This window comes from Nomascus leucogenys, chromosome 5 (assembly GCF_006542625.1).
Source record: "Nomascus leucogenys isolate Asia chromosome 5, Asia_NLE_v1, whole genome shotgun sequence".
In the NCBI taxonomy this organism is placed as follows: Eukaryota; Metazoa; Chordata; class Mammalia; order Primates; family Hylobatidae; genus Nomascus; species Nomascus leucogenys.
This window is the reverse complement of record NC_044385.1, coordinates 30,956,720-30,976,783: the sequence shown is the minus strand read 5'-3', so window position 1 is coordinate 30,976,783 and position 20,064 is coordinate 30,956,720. Positions and strand designations below refer to the sequence as shown.

Sequence of the window (20,064 nt, the reverse complement as noted above, 5' to 3'; positions counted from 1 at the left end):
GGGCAACTCCAAGACACATTATTGTCAGATTCACCAAAGTTGAAATGAAAGAAAAAATGTTAAGGGCAGCCAGAGAGAAAGGTCGGGTTACCCACAAAGGGAAGCCCATCAGACTAACAGCTGATCTCTCAGCAGAAACTCTACAAGCCAGAAGAGAGTGGGGGCCGATATTCAACATTCTTAAAGAAAAGAATTTTCAACCCAGAATCTCCTATCCCGCCAAACTAAGCTTCATAAGTGAAGGAGAAATAAAGCACTTTACAGACAAGCAAACGCTGAGTGATTTTGTCACCACCAGGCCTGCCCTAAAAGAGCTCCTGAAGGAAGTACTAAACATGGAAAGGAACAACCGGTACCAGCCACTGCAAAAACATGCCAAATTGTAAAGACCATCGAGACTAGTAAGAAACTATAGCAACTAACGAACAAAATAACCAACTAACATCATAATGACAGGATCAGATTCACACATAACAATATTAACGTTAAATGTAAATGGGCTAAATGCTCCAATCAAAAGACACAGACTGGCAAACTGGATAAGGAGTCAGGACCCATCAGTGTGCTGTATTCAGGAAACCCATCTTACGTGCAGAGACACACATAGACTCAAAATAAAGGGATGGAGGAAGATCTATCAAGCAACTGGAAAACAAAAAAAGGCAGGGGTTGCAATCCTAGTCTCTGATAAAATAGACTTTAAACCAACAAAGATCAAAAGAGACAAAGAAGGCCATTACATAATGGTAAAGGGATCAATTCATCAAGAAGAGCTAACTATCCTAAATATATATGCACCCAACACAGGAGCACCCAGATTCATAAAGCAAGTCCTGAGTGACCTACTAAGGGACTTAAACTCCCACACAATAATAATGGGAGATTTTAACACCCCACTGTCAGCATTAGACAGATCAACGAGACAGAAAGTTAACAAGGATATCCAGGAATTGAACTCAGCTCTACATAAAGTGGACCTAATAGACATCTACAGAACTCTCCACCCCAAGTCAACAGAATATACATTTTTTTCAGCACCACACCACACCTATTCCAAAATTGACCACATAGTAGGAAGTAAAGCTCTCCTCAGCAAATGTAAAAGAACAGAAATTATAACAAACTGTCTCTCAGACCACAGTGCAATCAAACTAGAACTCAGGATTAAGAAACTCACTCAAAACCGCTCTACTACATGGAAACTGAACAACCTGCTCCTGAATGACTATTGGGTACATAATGAAATGAAGGCAGAAATAAAGATGTTCTTTGAAACCAACGAGAACAAAGACACAACATACCAGAATCTCTGGGACACATTCAAAGCAGTGTGTAGAGGGAAATTTATAGCACTAAATGCCCACAAGAGAAAGCAGGAAAGATCCAAAATTGACTCCCTAACATCACAATTAAAAGAACTAGAAAAGCAAGAGCAAACACATTCAAAAGCTAGCAGAAGGCTAGAAATAACTAAAATCAGAGCAGAACTGAAGGAAATAGAGACACAAAAAACCCTTCAAAAAATTAATGAATCCAGGAGCTGGTTTTTTGAAAAGATCAACAAAATTGATAGACCGCTAGCAAGACTAATAAAGAAGAAAAGAGAGAAGAATCAAATAGATGCAATAAAAAACGAAAAAGGGGATATCACCACCGATCCCACAGAAATACAATCTACCATCAGAGAATACTACAAACACCTCTATGCAAATAAACTAGAAAATCTAGAAGAAATGGATAAATTCCTCGACAAATACACCCTCCCAAGACTAAACCAGGAAGAAGTTGAATCTCTGAATAGACCAATAACAGGTTCTGAAATTGTGGCAATAATCAATAGCTTACCAACCAAAAAGAGTCCAGGACCTGATGGATTCACAGCCGAATTCTACCAGAGGTACAAGGAGGAACTGGTACCATTCCTTCTGAAACTATTCCAATCGATAGAAAAAGAGGGAATCCTCCCTAACACATTTTATGAAGCCAGCATCGTCCTGATACCAAAACCTGGCAGAGACATAACCAAAAAAGAGAATTTCAGACCAATATCCTTGATGAACATTGATGCAAAAATCCTCAATAAAATACTGGCAAACCGAATCCAGCAGCACATCAAAAAGCTTATCCACCATGATCGAGTGGGCTTCATCCCTGGGATGCAAGGCTGGTTCAACATATGCAAATCAATAAATGTAATCCAACATATAAACAGAACCAAAGACAAAAACCACATGATTATCTCAATAGATGCAGAAAAGGCCTTTGACAAAATTCAACAACCCTTCATGCTAAAAACTCTCAATAAATTAGGTATTGATGGGACGTATCTCAAAATAATAAGAGCTATCTACGACAAACCCACAGCCAATATCATACTGAATGGGCAAAAACTGGAAGCATTCCCTCTGAAAACTGGCACAAGACAGGGATGCCCTCTCTCACCGCTCCTGTTCAACATAGTGCTGGAAGTTCTGGCCAGAGCAATCAGGCAGGAGAAGGAAATAAAAGGTATTCAATTAGGAAAAGAGGAAGTCAAATTGTCCCTGTTTGCAGATGACATGATTGTATATCTAGAAAACCCCATTGTCTCAGCCCAAAATCTCCTTAAGCTGATTAGCAACTTCAGCGAAGTCTCAGGATACAAAATTAATGTACAAAAATCACAAGCATTCTTGTACACCAATAACAGACAAACAGAGAGCCAAATCATGAGTGAACTCCCATTCACAATTGCTTCAAAGAGAATAAAATACCTAGGAATCCAACTTACAAGGGATGTGAAGGACCTCTTCAAGGAGAACTACAAACCACTGCTCAATGAAATAAAAGAGGATACAAACAAATGGAAGAACATTCCATGCTCATGGGTTGGAAGAATCAATATCGTGAAAATGGCCATACTGCCCAAGGTAATTTATAGATTCAATGCCATCCCCATCAAGCTACCAATGACTTTCTTCACAGAATTGGAAAAAACTACTTTAAAGTTCATATGGAACCAAAAAAGAGCCCGCATCGCCAAGTCAATCCTAAGCCAAAAGAACAAAGCTGGAGGCATCACGCTACCTGACTTTAAACTATACTACAAGGCTACAGTAACCAAAACAGCATGGTACTGGTACCACAACAGAGACATAGATCAATGGAACAGAACAGAGCCCTCAGAAATGATGCCGCATAGCTACAACTATCTGATCTTTGACAAACCTGACAAAAACAAGAAATGGGGAAAGGATTCCCTATTTAATAAATGGTGCTGGGAAAACTGGCTAGCCATATGTAGAAAGCTGAAACTGGATCCCTTCCTTACACCTTATACAAAAATTAATTCAAGATGGATTAAAGACTTATATGTTAGACCTAAAACCATTAAAATCCTACAAGAAAACCTAGGCAATACCATTCAGGACATAGGCGTGGGCAAGGACTTCATGTCTAAAACACCAAAAGCAATGGCAACAAAAGCCAAAATCGACAAATGGGATCTCATTAAACTAAAGAGCTTCTGCACAGCAAAAGAAACTATCATCAGAATGAACAGGCAACCTACAGAATGGGAGAAAATTTTTGCAACCTACTCATCTGACAAAGGGCTAATATCCAGAATCTATAATGAACTCAAACAAATTTACAAGAAAAAAACAAACAACCCCATCAGAAAGTGGGCAGAGGACATGAACAGACACTTCTCAAAAGAAGACATTTATGCAGCCAGAAAACACATGAAGAAATGCTCATCATCACTGGCCATCAGAGAAATGCAAATCAAAACCACAGTGAGATACCATCTCACACCAGTTAGAATGGCCATCATTAAAAAATCAGGAAACAACAGGTGCTGGAGAGGATGTGGAGAAATAGGAACACTTTTACACTGTTGGTGGGACTGTAAACTAGTTCAACCATTGTGGAAGTCAGTGTGGCGATTCCTCAGGGATCTCGAACTAGAAATACCATTTGACCCAGCCATCCCATTACTGGGTATATACCCAAAGGACTATAAATCATGCTGCTATAAAGACACATGCACACGTATGTTTATTGCGGCACTATTCACAATAGCAAAGAGTTGGAACCAACCCAAATGTCCAACAACGATAGACTGGATTAAGAAAATGTGGCACATATACACCATGGAATACTATGCAGCCATAAAAAATGATGAGTTCGTGTCCTTTGTAGGGACATGGATGAAACTGGAAAACATCATTCTCAGTAAACTATCGCAAGGACAAAAAACCAAACACCGCATGTTCTCACTCATAGGTGGGAATTGAACAATGAGAACTCATGGACACAGGAAGGGGAACATCACACTCCGGGGACTGTTGTGGGGTGGGGGGAGTGGGGAGGGACAGCATTAGGAGATACACCTAATGCTAAATGACGAGTTAATGGGTGCAGGAAATCAACATGGCACATGGATACATATGTAACAAACCTGCACATTGTGCACATGTACCCTAAAACCCTAAAGTATAATAAAATAAATAAATAAATAAATAAATCAGGGATATTAATTATCTCATATCGGTAAAAGAAAAAAAAAATAAAAAAAAATAAAACAACAATTATAACAATATACCACAATAATAGTTATGTGAATATGGTCTTTCTCTCTCTCTCAAAACATCTTATTGTACTGTAGACTCACCTATTTTTGGAACATTGTTGACCATGGGTAACAAACTGCAGAAAACAAAACCATGGATAACGGGAAACTACTGCATTAAGAATATTAATTGCCTTATAAAAACAGTTGCCTGTCATCGTCTCTTCTGTTTTCTCATCCTGTCTCTGTATCTTATGTTTCTTCATTTATTCCTCTCAGAGCTAACTGAATCATCTTACCACTTGTTACATTGATCCCTTGATGTAGTATGAGATTATAAATTATAATTTTAAAGATGGAAATGAATAAGGGTAGAAATGAAATCCCAGGGCTCATTAAAATATTTGGTTGTCTAAAATTCTAAGCTTAAACTCTGTTAATATCTGTAGGTGATAGAAGTCATTGTCACATGAAAAAATAATCATCCTCTAGTTCCCATGGAAGGATTTCTCTAAAGTGACATTTAAGGGCTATCTCCCCACTCATGCCATCCCAAATGAGGAACAACTCATCTGACTGTGAATCTGGGGAGTCAGGGTGTAGGGAACAAATTATGTGCAGATCAGCCCATTGATTTTTCTCTCTTCTAATTTGTCTTCCTGCAGGAAAAAGGATATAGTCTCTAATCTGACTTTCATCAGTAATGAAGATCGTTTTTATTTTTAAATTTGATCTGCCTACTATGTCTAGTGCTCCTTTGATTCCAAACTCAAATAGGAACACCACCAAAAAACAGTATGAGTTACTGTCCACTCCCTAAACCTGCAACACTAACACAAGAGTGCTATTTCCTCCAATAACTGTTCACTTCCTTCCCATGACACGTAAGATACCTATGAGCAACCCAGAAGGGGGCTACAACAGAGATACTGTTAGGGCTGATTATGTATGATTCCTGAAGTGCTAGCTCAACCTCTACCTTAAATAAAACGTAAAGATATACCTTGTTTTTTAAAGTTAATTATTCACAATCTTTAAAATTATTCACCATTATTTGCATGCTATTATAATACCAAATAATTTGAAAGCTTTAAAGATAGTACACCAGTATATCATGATTCTAGGAAGGAAAATATGTCTTAGAGAATCCCATAGTACATTAGGCCAGCTAGAAAAAGTTTCTCTTCTAAAAAAGAATTCCATAAAGGTCTCAAACAAACTATCAAACTTGCTTGGAAGACAACACTATTAATTTTCTTTGAAAAGTTCAATGATTCCCACCTATAATTCCTAAAGCCTTTATTTAACCCAAAGATTTGTGTTCATCCAGCTGAATATAAGTAGTGTTTCCTTTACATGTTACACATGCTAGCCACGCACTAGAAATAGAGTAATAAACATGAGGCTATTATTAGAATGATACAAAGTTCTGACAGTGTTAACCAATTGTTCTTACTGTTCAAATGCCATCATGCAGATAATTTTCACATCATTAATTACAATGATTGTCAAGAAATGTCAGAAGTGGCATTTTTTAATGAAAAATATGGTTTTAGGAAATAATACTTTGTTTAACAGGATTATATAAATGTCTGATTAGTGAATGAATACACATTTATTATGTAAGAAACTGTTATTTGGATTCCATATTAGTGCAATCGTCAAAAATAGCCAGTGTTGTACTAACACGTGATGTTCTATAAAATAGATCACAATATGTTACTATGGAAATCATGCCTCTGGCTTGAATAATATCATTGATAGTTTTAAGTTTAATTTTGCTATTGCATTAAGCTGTATGGAAAACAGGGTGACCCTAATTCACAACTTCAGATATAACTCAACCAGTGGTACTGTCATCTTCAAAATCATTTTCAATATTTTTATAACTCCTCTCTTTCTCTGTCACAAAAGTTTAAGTTTCAGGACACCTGGATCATGCTGATATTTGGAAGAAAATAAACATTCTAGTAGCAGGTTTTTAGGATACTTTGCCAACGTGGCAGATGTAGACAGATGTTCATTTCCCTTTGCAATCTGCATCATGAAGTTCAGAGTTTCCATTAACTTTAAAGAAGACTTGGAATACTGAAGAGACATGTAGAGCCAAGAGAAAGGGGTGGACATAAGAAGCTAAATTCCAGTTACATGAATTAGGTGCAAAATGAAACCCAGTATAATGCATACAAAATAAAACTCCATGCGATGCAGAAGTTTTAAAGTCAATTAAAATGTTAAAACAAGGCATCCTCCTAACCATTTTAAGGAAGGTTATGGAATTTCAGTGTTTCGACATAGCTTTAAACAGTTCTCTAACTAATTAAGCATGGTTAAAGTAGAATTTGGAAAACTGTGTATTAAATGAAGAGAACAAAATAGAAACTTGAATTGGAATTGCTGTTCTGAGGTTTCTTAAACTAGTGTGTAGCTAAACATGGCTAGAAGCAAAAATCAGAGAAGATAGAGCTGGAATAATGTAAAAATTCCTATTTTTTTCATTCTGTCTTTAGGGAAACTGTATCTAAAACATCTGAGTAAATGTTTTTTAAAGACAATGAATTCTAATAATTTGATTTCTATAAGCTCCTTTAAAATCTTCATAAAAGTTACAAAGGCAAAGATGGGCTTGATGGCTTGTTTATATTCCTTCCTCTTTCAAAAGTTTATGTTGCTGTGTTCTATCTCTGCGGAAATAGCAATGTGTGTATTAAATTACACTATTTGCTTGAGTGTTAGTACTCCACTTCCAGATTTAATAGTTCTTTAACCTGAGAATTAAAAAACTTGAATTCATTATAATAGAAATATTTGACACATTTTCTATAATATTTACAATTAGAGAAAACTAGATCTATTTATTATGTCTTCCAGTATTTGTAAATTAAAATGGTATAATTCTCAGATTATTTTAATAACTATATTTACTTTAAACCAGTGGTCCCCAACTTTTTGGGCCCCAGGGACTGGTTTCATGGAAAACGGTTTTTCCGTGGACCTAGGATGGGAAGGTGAGGAGGGATGGTTTTGACATGATTCAAGCGCATTGTATTTATTATTAGATTCTCATAAGGAGGGTGCAACCTAGATCCCTCCCATTCACAGTTCACAATAGGGTTCCTGTTCCTATGAGAATCTCAAGCTGCCACAGAACTGACAGGAGGCAGGGCTCAGGCAGTAAGGTTGCCGGCCTGCTGCTCACCTCCTGCTGTGTGGCCCTGTTCCTAACAGGTCAGGGACCAGTACCTGTCCACAGCCCGGGGATTGGGGACCCCTGCCTTAAACAATATGTCATGAACATTTTCCACTTATTGATATGTGAACTAAGATATCAGTTTATATGCTATCATAGCCTATAATTTATTTAACAATGTACCAGGATTCTGTTATGCCATATACTATAATTTACTGAAACATTGTTGAACATCTGAATCATTTTCAATATTTTGATATTACAAATAGAATAGGTATGGACATCTTGTGTGTCCACTTAACGACTATTCACTTGAGATAAACTTCCTAAAATAGGTTTGCTAAGTCAAACGTTATGTTAAAAAGAAAGATTTTTCATAGATTTTAACAAATTATTGTACATGAAAAGTTGTACTAATGAACTCACACAGACACCTCAGCAGTTTATAAAAGTTCCAGCTTCTCCACATTCCCATTAATTCTTGATGGGGTCATTTTTTTCATCTTTGAGAATTTGATAAGCATTGGTATTTATCAGATAATAAGCATCTCATTTTTATTGTATTTATTTGATTACTAGCGAAATTTGTAATTCTCTCTCTGTTTGAAACACTCTGTGCCAGACAGACGAAACCACAACAGCATTTATCCTCAATGTCAACGAACTTAACTAATGTGTCAATTCTCAGAATATTTATTTCTATTACCAAACCCTTAAACTCACTGTATGGGTATTGATCCTCTGTTGTGTAGATTTCAAAACCATCCCTGAGTAAACTGTAAGTAAGCCAGTGGGCATTTGGAGAATCAGGTGGACTCCAGGAGAGATTGATAGCAGAAGAACTTTGAACTTTTCCTCTGGGCGGAGGTTGCTGGAATGGAGCTAAATTACAATGAAGAGAGCATTTATTAGCAAAGCAATCAATAAACAGAAAAGCAAACTGAAGTAAGATATCCAGCAAAGAGGTCTTTCTGATTCAGGATTGCTTTATCAAGAAGACATGTGGTTTACCAAGACATTAATAAACAAAGGGTTCATGAGTTCTCTAAAACAAAGCTTTTCATCTATAAGCATAAAAAAACTTTTTAGGTCAAAGCAGCTGGCATAAATATAGATGGGGGTAAAAAACCACAATAGTTTACATTAAGCATTTCTTTCTTTGCCTTTTTTTTTTTTTTGAGAAACCATCCAAGGATGCACAACATTTATTTTTTACATAGTTAATTTAAAAGTTGTCATAAGTTCCATTGAAACTTGAAATTTAAGTAGCATAATCTTTGGGTTTTTGAGAGGAAGCTTTCCATTCCATTAAGCACAACGCTTTATCTTGCTTCAGAGAGCACAGCGTAAAAGAAAGAATAATATTTGGTGATATAAATAGCTATGGATGTTAAATAATCTAAATATTATCAAGAAACAATTTGAATATACTATATGAATGTACCACCACCTGTTAGAGGTGTTTTTAAGATGTAATACAATTGCTTATCAGGCACATAAGAAATAAGAACATTCATCTAACTACTTAAGTGATGTTTTCTATAATATAAATATATACCATGAAAACATTGTGTTCTGTCACCATAAACTTTTCTTAGTCTCCCTACTTTTAGAGTGAGTTTTCTTTTTTTCCCCCAGAATACACAAAGGTAAAGGAGAAAAACAACAGCTAAATATTTTTAAGGACAATCAACCACCAATTTATGTACTACTTTCTAGTTTAAACAAGATGCACAGTCCCCCAGCCATTTAAAGAAGCACAACCTAATCAAACATTCTCGTTAAATAAGATGTCAAGTGTACAGGTTGCTGTGTTACCTTACTTTTAAACCATTCATCTTTTTGTTAAGAAATATGTAAATATAATGTACAGGAAAGAATCCATCAAATAATTAATATTTTTATATGAAATATCTACAGTCACTAGAAGCCTCCACTAAAAGAAAGCACACTCAAAAAAAGTAACTTGGGGAGAGCTTAATAAAGGAACTACTTTCAAAAGGGTGGGCAAAAGAGATGGTGCAGTACTGTCAGGTATAGAACTACAGAGCTCTTTTGCTATTTATGTCAGCGTTTCTCAAGCCAACCCTGAACCCTGGGTCTAATGATTCACTAGGAAGACTCAAGGACTCATGATATAGTCCTACTCATGGCTAAAATTTATTACAATGAAATGTCACAGAATTCATCAACAAAGCGAAAAGGCATATCAATGAAGTCCTGGGGAAACCAAGCACAAGCGTCCAGGAATTCTCTTCCAGTAGAGACAGAACGGGCCTAATTCCCCCAGCAATGCATTATGAAAATGTGTGTGATGTGTTGCCAATCAGGGAAGCTCCTTAGAAACTCAGTGCACAGGGTTTTTATTGGGGGCTGTTCCTATGAGCAGCCTCTATGTGGCATTTACCCAAATTTAAGACCCCCACAAGGAAAGCAGGTGTTAAGCATAAACCATACTTTGTACAAATGTTTAAGTGCAGTGGTCCTCTCTTATCAGTTCTGGGGATGGTGGGGATCCAGATGCCAGCCAAAGGCCAACTTTGTAAGCAGGTCTTTCTAAAAATAAGCAGTCAGGCTTGCTATGTTAACTCTTCTCTGCACACTATCTCTAGCTTAAATGGGGACAGAACTCAGGGACAGAAAGGACTGTATGAAGAGCATCACCTGACAGGAGCTATGACCACTCATGAGGGATGCAGTTAGCTTGAGGCTGCTTCTACATGGACACAGGGAGCGGAGAATTAAATATTCTGACTTCCTGTTCCACCTGCCCTCCAGATGTTTGGTGGGTCCCTCTTAGCAGCTGAAATCAACTAACTGAAGGTCAGAGGGCAATGGAGGCTGCTAATGCAAACCACGTAGAATCTTGGAGGACAGAGCAAAGTGGAAAAGTAGGGAACAGTAAAGTGAAGTTATTCTGCAAACTAAGCAAAGACTTCCACCTCAGAGCTATTGCTAATTCACCAGGACCCATGAGTGATGAACTCTGTCTAATAGATATAATATATGAACTCTGTCTAAAAGATATAATCAAATTATTACATTTTAAGATAGGATTTCAAGAGCACTTTGATATTTCTACACCACACACACACACACACACACACACACACACACACACACACACACACACATATTTTTGTCCATGGCTCCTGGCTCATAACATCCATAGCCTTTGTTGTTTCCTTGGTGACTAACACAATAAGCCTATCTTTTGTTGAAGTATTGGTCTTTTATCCAAGGGTCCTGAAGCAGCTTCAGAACAATTTAAGAGTGATACAGGTGAAGGACAGTCTTTTGTTACAATATTGGGGAGCTTTAGGCTTCAGAAGTAGGCCCCAGAAAATAGGGTCTGTCTCGGTTCTGTTCTGCTTCTAACTGTTCCTTTTTCTCCCCAAGGCAAGCCAGAGAAACTAAAAATATACTCTAATCTTCCTCCACCTTTCTGTCTTAGAGCCGGCCATAAGGAAATTCTCTGACCTACCTTGTCTGATTGTGGGTCATGAGACCCTCATTTTAGAAGGGGTCCTGCCCCAGACCCTGGAGGAATGAATACTGCAGAGAGAGGCCAAGAAGACTCTGAATAGGCAGCCTTGCTGGGTTTCCCCACTCAGTCGATTAGTATGAAATCATACTCCTTTTTTTTTTTTAAATCACATTTCTACATAGTTGTCCACGTGTTGAAGGCCGAAAGAATGAGGGTCGGGATCAACTCAGTATAGCACTGGAGGCTATATGAGTAAACAGCAAACTGTTCTCACGAAAGCAGGATGTTGGCAAGCTGACAAACTGCGTCTGCACCCAGAAGGAATGCTGAGGGCAGTCACGACCCAGGCACAAGTGTTTCTTGTGATTAGGCAAATCTGAAGCCTGTTAGTAATAATATGAACCTGTGATCAATCAAGCAGCTGACCAATCATTACCTCCTCCTCCCGGCTCTTTCTACCCAATAAATACGAAGGGCTATAGAAGATCAGGCAGCTGCCCTTGCTCATGAGAAGCAGGGACCTCTCTTCTTCTTCTCCATGTTAACCCTTCTTGTAAAATAGTTATTTTTGTTTTAAGTTTTCATTTCTGCATTCGTCCCCCTTCATTCAGTCTTGTAATGACAGTCTCAAGTAGTAACAGTAGTAACTGCTGTAGTGATGGTCTCAAGTAGTAATTGTGGTAGTCTGCCTCATCCATGCTTCAGTCATGCCTATCCAATGAAGTTGCTATAAAGGATCCAGGCGCCCAGATCACGAGGTCAGGAGATTGAGACCATCCTGGCCAACATGGTGAAACCCCGCCTCTACTAAAAATACAAAAATTAGCCGGGCATGGTGGCACACACCTGTAATCCCAGCTACTCGGCAGGCTGAGGCAGGAGAATCGCTTGAATGCGGGAGTCGGAGGTTGCAGTGAGCCAAGATCACCACTGCATTCCAGCCTGGCAACAGAGCAAGACTCTGTCTCAAAAAAAAAAAAAAAAAAAAAAAAAAATGGGTGTTTGGGGTGGTGGGGGTACAGGGAGAGCTCCACGTAGTTTAACACATGGAAGTTCCTGGAGGGTGTGACACCTAGGGAGGACATGGAAGCTCAGCTCCCCTTTCCATGTGTCTTGTCCTATGCATTGCTTCATCTGTATCTTTGTAATATCCTGTATCATAAATCAGTAAAAATAAGTGCTTCCTGAGCTCTGTGAGCTGATCTGTTAAATTAATTGAACCCAAGGAGGGAGTCATAGGAGCCCCAATTTATAGCCAGTGGGTAACAAGCACAGGCAAAATAACCTGGAGCTTGTGATTGGTGTTAGAAGTTGGGGGCAGCTTTGGGGACTGAGCCCTCACCTGTGGAATCTGCCACTACTTCCAGGTATATAGCGCAAGAGTTGAACTGGATTGTAGGATATTAATGCTGCAGAATTGCTTGTTCACCAAAGTAGTCTATGTTGATGGTGGTGTGAGAACAGAGGGGGAAAAAGTTGTTTTATTCTACACAGCACTGAACGTAAAATATATAAAATTCCATGTATTATGAATAGGCTTCCTAAAGACAAAGTCTGATCCTAAGGCAGATAATATTTACATCGTATGTTTTAAAACATTCAAACTAGATATATGCTCATTGCTCTCCTTTTGTCTTTTTCTTCTTTGGAATTTGCATTGTTCTATTAACATTCCAACAGTCTATTTGCCTATTTAGACGTAGGAAAAGAGTGGCAACAATCTCATAATGACATATGAGAAAAGAATTATTTCCGAATAGCACCTTACATTTTTGAATTCATGGATTTTCCATATTTGATATGGTCACTTTGATCGGTTGAACACTGACAATGCATTTGACCCTTTCAGTGGATTTTAATTTAGGGTTTTAAATCCTGTTGTTCTTGGTGGAGCCACAAATATCATAAACTGCCTTATATACGGCACTCTCAAAGAACCTTGCAATTCATCATAATTTAACATTTTTTAGTGAATATTAGTGATTTCATCTAAAACTCTGGATGCTATCAGGAGCACAACAGATTTCAGAGTTAGAGCAATCAAAACTGACCTTCAGATGATTTTCTAAGGCAGCAAAATGCTTTGGGGATGAATGAAAATGAAAGAGAGATAGATGTTTCACTCCCATGTCAAAGGGTGTAGAAAATGATTTGCATTACATGAACATTTCCTGGCAACAAAAGTTCTTCACACACAGAGGCTCTTTCCAAACATTTAAGCTGATTACTTGCTATGACCATGTCAACCACAATCTTGTCTGACTCCACAGCATAAATAAATAAATTTAAGTTGAAATTTTCATAAGCCAGAAGGTTTAGATGACTTACCAACACTTTTGAGAATAATATTATTAAATCTTGAGCATGAGAGAACTTGAACCTTTATGTGCTTGAAGTAGAATTCCTAAAAAATGTTCACATATTCATTCATCAAAATTGCCAAGAATGGTCTTTGCATATGCCAGACTCTCTTTTATGGAATGAGAGTATAATATTGTGACTAGATCCATTTCTTTGGGAACCACGAGCTTGAATCTCCAGCTTTGGAACTTTGGTAGTTGTATGATTATAGTCAAATATTGATTGGACTCTCTGAACCTTTTCTCATTTATATTAAGAGAATGAGAATGTCTCCCTGTTAGGGTTATTTTGAAGATAAGGTGTGTGTGTGTGTGTGTGTATGTGTGTATAAAGTAATTGTTCAATAAATATCACCTTTATTTCCTCTACCCTCCAGTATGCTGGAAGGCATCCTTGATTCTTACACCCCAAGAATTATAAATGGCTTATTTGGCAATAAATAATATATTTATTACCACAGATAATATATACTAATGGGGAAATTACTTCTATCTTCGTATCCTAATAGAAAAGTGATCACACACAGGTCCTGCATGAAACTCATGAGACACTGGAGAGCACATGGCTAAGCATAGAAGGAACAGTGCATAGAAATAACATTGCACAATTATACTATAGGTTTCCTGGAAACACACAGAAAACAGATAATGTACAAGTCTTCATCTCCTTGGTTAAAATTTTTGATGCATTATAAGTGAAACTGCTTTCTTAATTTCTTTTTCAAATTGTTCACTGCTGGCTTATAGAAACAGAACTAATTTTGTGTGTTGATCTTGTAACAGAACATTGCTGAATTTGTTTACTAGCTCTAGTAGCTTTCTTGTGAATTCGTTTGGATTTTCCACATATAGAATCATATCATCTGCAAGTAAAGAAAATCAACTTTCTAATTTGGGAGACTTTTACACACTTTTTCTTGATTACCTGCTCTGGCTAATATGTGGGCATGTTTGTATTATGTCTGATCTTAGATCTCAGTCTTTCATTATTGAATATGATGTTAGCTATGGGGTCAACTGCATTTTTGCATAGATGCTTGGGTAATTCAATGGGGAAAGGATAGCAATTTCAACAAATGTTAATGGAACATTTGGATACCTATGTGTCAAAAAATAAAAATGAAATAAAGAACTTAGATGCTTAACTCATACCATGTACAAAACTAATTCAAATTATTTCATGGATTTAAATGTAAATGTTTAAGTATAAAACTTTAAGATAAAAATGGAGAATTTTTTTTTTTTACATTGAGTCAACCCAAAATTTCTTAGATAGGACACAAAAACATGACCCATAAAGGAAAAGCTTGGTACATTGACTTCATGAAAAGTAAAAGCTTTTGCTCTTTAAAGTATACCATTAAGAAAATGAAAAACAAATCCACAGAATGAGAGGACTATTTGCAAGTTTTATCCCAAATTAATAAGGAATTCTTTAACTCAGTAAGAGGACTAACAACTAAAACACGGGCAAAATATTTGGAAGATACTTTGCCAAAAATCACATGAATGACAATACACATGAAAAAATGTTCAATATTAGTCACCAGGAAAAAATGCAAACTAAAATCACAACAAGATACTACTATACACTCACTGAATGGCTATAATGAAATAATCAATGCCAAGTGTTGCTGAGACCATAGAATAACTGGATCGCTTATAAATTGCTAATGTAAATGTAAAATGATACAGCCATGTTGGAAAATAATTTGGCAGTTTCTTAAAACATTAAAAATATATTCGGTATACAAACCAGCCTTTTTATTCTCAGGATATAAAGAGATATAAAGATGCATGTCCACACAGAGACTTGTAACCGTATGTTCATGGATGCATTATTCATAGTAGACCAGTGCTGAAAACAATCTAAATATCAACTGATCAATGGATAAACAAAATATAGTATATCCATAAAATACTACTCAGCAATTAAAAGAATCTACTGAGACATGCAAAGATGTGACTGAACCTCAAAAACATTTTGTTAAGATAAAGAAGCTAGATACAAAAGCCTATACATTGTAAAAAGTCTAAATGTTGTATAATTTCATTTATATAAAACTCATGGGAAAGGCAAAATTATCTCATCAAAGACCCTATAACTTTGTTTGGGGCTAGAGGTGGGAGTCGTGATTGACTGGAAATGGGCACAAAGGAAGTTTTTGAAATGACAACAGTGTTCTACAATTGGATTATAGTAATGTTTGCACAAGTCTAAATTTACTAAAATCCATCAAACCATGTACTTAAAATTGTTAAATGTATAATACGTAAATTATACTTTAATAAAGCCGTTAATAAAAGGAGAGCTAGAAGATGCTCTCTGGCAAGGAGAGATAAAGAAAAAATGTGGATATAAAGATGAAAAAATAACAATGAGAATAGTGTCAAGAAGACAAACACTATCAAACAATAAGTGGCTAATTGTATACGTGTGTGTGCATGTGTATAATTTTAGTTAAGTTCATAGACAGTTGAACTAACTAGAATATCATTCACTAGGAAAGCATACAGAAAATAGGACTATTTAATTTTTGGAAATTACATCCTAGGATTCCTATCCTGACAGCCCACCGAAAGAAAAAAATCACAGATGGTATTACTAAACTATTGCTAAGGGCCCCTAGAAGATACAAGGAGGGTTATAATCCCACAGTTCCCAAACTGTGTAGGTGGGGTGGTACCATGAGAAATTTTAATTTTAAATGAAAATATTTCTTGACATCTGTTGGATACAGGGACAAATACTAGCCAGAGGTAGTTCACTGTGTCAACAATAGATAGCACTACATTCCTTTCAATCTCATCATATTTTTGTGAAGCCAGTTGTTCTGGCTGGCTTCTGCTAGGATCAAACACAAGTACCATGTGAAAATCAAGCAGGAACAGGAGAGAAGGCTGAGACCCTTCATCCTCATCCCACCATTTACATTTTTCTGCTCCCCTCCTATTATCAGTGTCCGTCACTCTAGCTATGTTTTGACCTCCTTTGAAGGCAGGAATGTTGTCTCATTTGTTTCTAATAAATTGCCTCTGCTGATACTGAGCTTCTAACTTTACACAGTGTTTCGAAAATTTTGTTAAATAAAAACCTAAAACAGATGCAGCAACAACCACAAGCAGTTGAAGAACTGTCCTCAGTATGAGATATCATAATTTTAAAGAGATAAAAAACCAAAAGGAATATGTCCAGGGAAGAATCACTAGGAAAGTGAAAGTTTTTAAAAATTCTAACAAATCAGAAACACTTGGAAAGAATGTCCAGTTAATAAAATATAAAATTAAATGTCTACCACTATTAAGAATTGTAGGCTAGCTTTCCAGTGACATGACTATCCAGTTTTGCCTGAGAGATAATTCCCAGACTATGACTCAAATGCAAGAAGGAATAGGGAGCAAAAAGTAGAGCAGGTGCCAATATTTTCACAAAATTAGTGGCAGAACCAATCAGAAATCACTAAGATTAGGTATCGTAATTCCATTATAAATGATGATCTACAACTCATATCCAAAAGGAATATGCTAGAATTTTTGTTGCATACAAAGCAATCAATTGTATTGCTAATCAATAAATGACACATAGTAATTAAGTGGTCAATGAAGTCCAGATTTGTGTTTAGACTGTATTTATACATGAAAGGAATTATGACTGTTCTTTCCCAAAAGAAGCATAAATACCTACAGTTTTACTTATGCTGAAATCCAGAGGGACTGATGGAATGTGGGATGTTGAAGAGAAACTACACAGGTACAAAATATGAATATGTCTTCTTAATCACTAGCTACATCCTGCTTTCCATTACCTCAAAATCTAGTACAGTTGTTGTGGAGTCCAATGTCCCATTACTTTCTTTCTCCCTCTCCCCTTAAATGTAGATAGCAGAGTTCCAGGCATGCTGGTTTGTGGTGATCTGTCATGACTTGTGGCGTTTCCTATCATTGTGACTCATGACAGTCTCAGGACACCCCAAGGAGAATATGCATAGCACAATATGTTGTAGAGGGCTCCTACCACATGTTCCCAGCAGGCATTTCTTAGGGATTCTGGAAAAGGTAAGGATGTATGATCTTGAAGTAAATATAGGAAAACGGTCAATATGTTATGAAATTGTAGAACTGCAGGTGACCTTGTGAGGTCAATTCAAGGAACTGAAAAGTGATGATGAGAAGTCAAAATATACTTACATGTAATCTTAGGCTTTAAGGAATTAAAAATGTAAATGTGAGAGATATTTAAATGAGTGTAACTTAAATTAGAAAGAAACATCAATTATAGGATGAATAATATGCTGTGATGAATGATACTAATTATTACAGTATCAATAAACAACTAATGGTATAATACTGCCCATAAAATTTGGGGGATGGGAGAATATCAAACTTATAATAAACAAGAATTCACCCTTTATTTGTCAAAAAAAAACTTACCTGGAAATGTCTGTGTGTGGGTGACTACCTATTTTGGTTTAACCAATACTGTCCTGATTTTACCATTGAAAGTCTTGTGTCCTGGGAAAACCCTTGGTTTGGGAAAACCTAGGACTTTAATCACCTCATTGTTGATTTCATTCCAAAAAACTATTGTAAGTTTCCCACCATGAACATAATTATATTATCATTTCCATTGTCTAATCAAGGAAAAGCACACATATTTCATTCAGTGTATTTTTTTCCATCTCTTACCTACATTCTTCACATTGTACTAATCCTTTCTGATGGATTCTAAATGGAGAAAGAAAACAATGAGATGCAGTCCCCTGTATGATGCTGCTTCACACACCAGCACTGAGCCAGAGTTCACTTACTTTTGCTGCAACCCAATAGATTGTTGACATCCAAGTGGCTTGCACTGGGAACACAAGCATCACACTTTGAGCCAGTGACAAATTGTTTACAGAAACACTGGCCTGTGACCAAGTGACAGGTTTCATTCAAGGCTCCTGAGAGATGACAATTACAAGGCTGACATCTGAAAACAAGGCAAATAAACCATCAAAGAGAACAGTGTTTTGATTAATAATTCATAGTATAAGTTACACCTACCAATAGCATTGTAGAGTAAGACGGTTTGTTTTAGCCAACATATTGAAAAGAATGCTTGAGCTAAACAAATAAAGAATCAACATAAAATAAAGGAAAATAGAAAAGATCTTTATAAATCTACTGTTCCCGGTAAAACCTATATAAAGCTTTCTCTTTATAAACTAATAGCAAAAAAAGATATTATATTGCTTTTTTACATCCCACAATATATCTTATGGATTAGTCTGAATCCAGTTGTTCAATTAAGAATACTGTAAATTTTGCTTTTACAAAAACAGTGTTCCTGTCAGCTAAACATTTAGATTAGGTACCCATAAAATTATCTTTTCAAGTGACTATCCAATTGTGAAATAGAAAACCAAGGGTAAATCATTGCTCTCCCTAAAAATCTTAAAATTCTATAGTTAGTTCGATGAAGACTAAATTTCACTAAGAAAATTGCTTGAGGAAGACAGGTTCAAATATTGTTGATGCCTTAATATGGGTTATATTTCATTTTCTGTTTTATGAACTAAACTTATTTATCCATAATGGTTGGAGAATACAGCATTATTCTGATTTATAAAAAGGTGCTAATGACATAAATATAGTAAGATAACTTTACTGCAACTTAAATTTCTTGGATCCAAAGTCGCCTGTAAAAATACCAGTAGTGGCATTTTGCCATGATAGAAACTAAAACTTGTTCCTACACAGTGAATTATTCAAACATGTAGCCTGTGCCAATGGCACTGATTAGGATAAGCAATGTTGGTGCCATGAGGTATTAGAGAAGCAAAACAGCACATGTAAGAAGACCACTCACCATTAAAAAGGTACTCTCCTTGTGGTACATTTAAAACAACATCAAATGGATTCACCTATATATTCTAATAAAGATGCCGAATGGATGGAGTTACTTTTCCCCACTGCAATTTTTACGGTGTGATCTCTTGGGTAATCATTCAACACCCTTAAAAAGGCTGATAAAAGCTAAGACTGCCAAATAAGCTGCAAATTTGTTTTATGGACTAATATTCCCTTGGGAATAAATAAAGTACAGTTTTTCTTGAAAACCACTGTACTGTAGTTTGCCCTTTTATGGTCATGATAAAAGGACATTTTCCCCCTTCAAACAATTATATTAGGTCTTTTATCTATACACATTACATCAGAATTCCATTTCAAATAGATGTTTTGTTTAGGTTAAGTTTTAGAGCTGAAGAAAATTATGTATTATAATTAAAATGGAATTATGGATGCAAAAATACTTGATTTGCTTTTAATTTCTTTATAGGCTATTATGTAGAGTCTGTTGTTTATAGGCTTTTAATATAATATTAGCGAGCATAAACAATAAGAGAAAAGCTTCTCTCAATGTATGTGTGCGTGTGTGTGTGTGTGTATGTATATATATATATATATATATATATATGTGTAACTGCACCAC

General features: G+C 36.3%; 1 protein-coding gene across 1 annotated transcript in view; it reads right to left on the bottom strand.

Annotated features, from left to right (window-relative positions):
• The window catches only part of USH2A (usherin), a 795,293-nt gene that overhangs the window by 569,062 nt on the left and 206,167 nt on the right, over positions 1 to 20,064 (bottom strand). Inside the window, exons 15-16 of the mRNA XM_012506628.2 lie at positions 18,398 to 18,561; positions 8,466 to 8,624 (exon numbers count right to left, since the gene is read on the bottom strand). Of these exons, the coding sequence (XP_012362082.2) occupies positions 8,466 to 8,624; positions 18,398 to 18,561 (323 nt within the window). The remainder of the gene's footprint in view (positions 1 to 8,465; positions 8,625 to 18,397; positions 18,562 to 20,064) is intronic.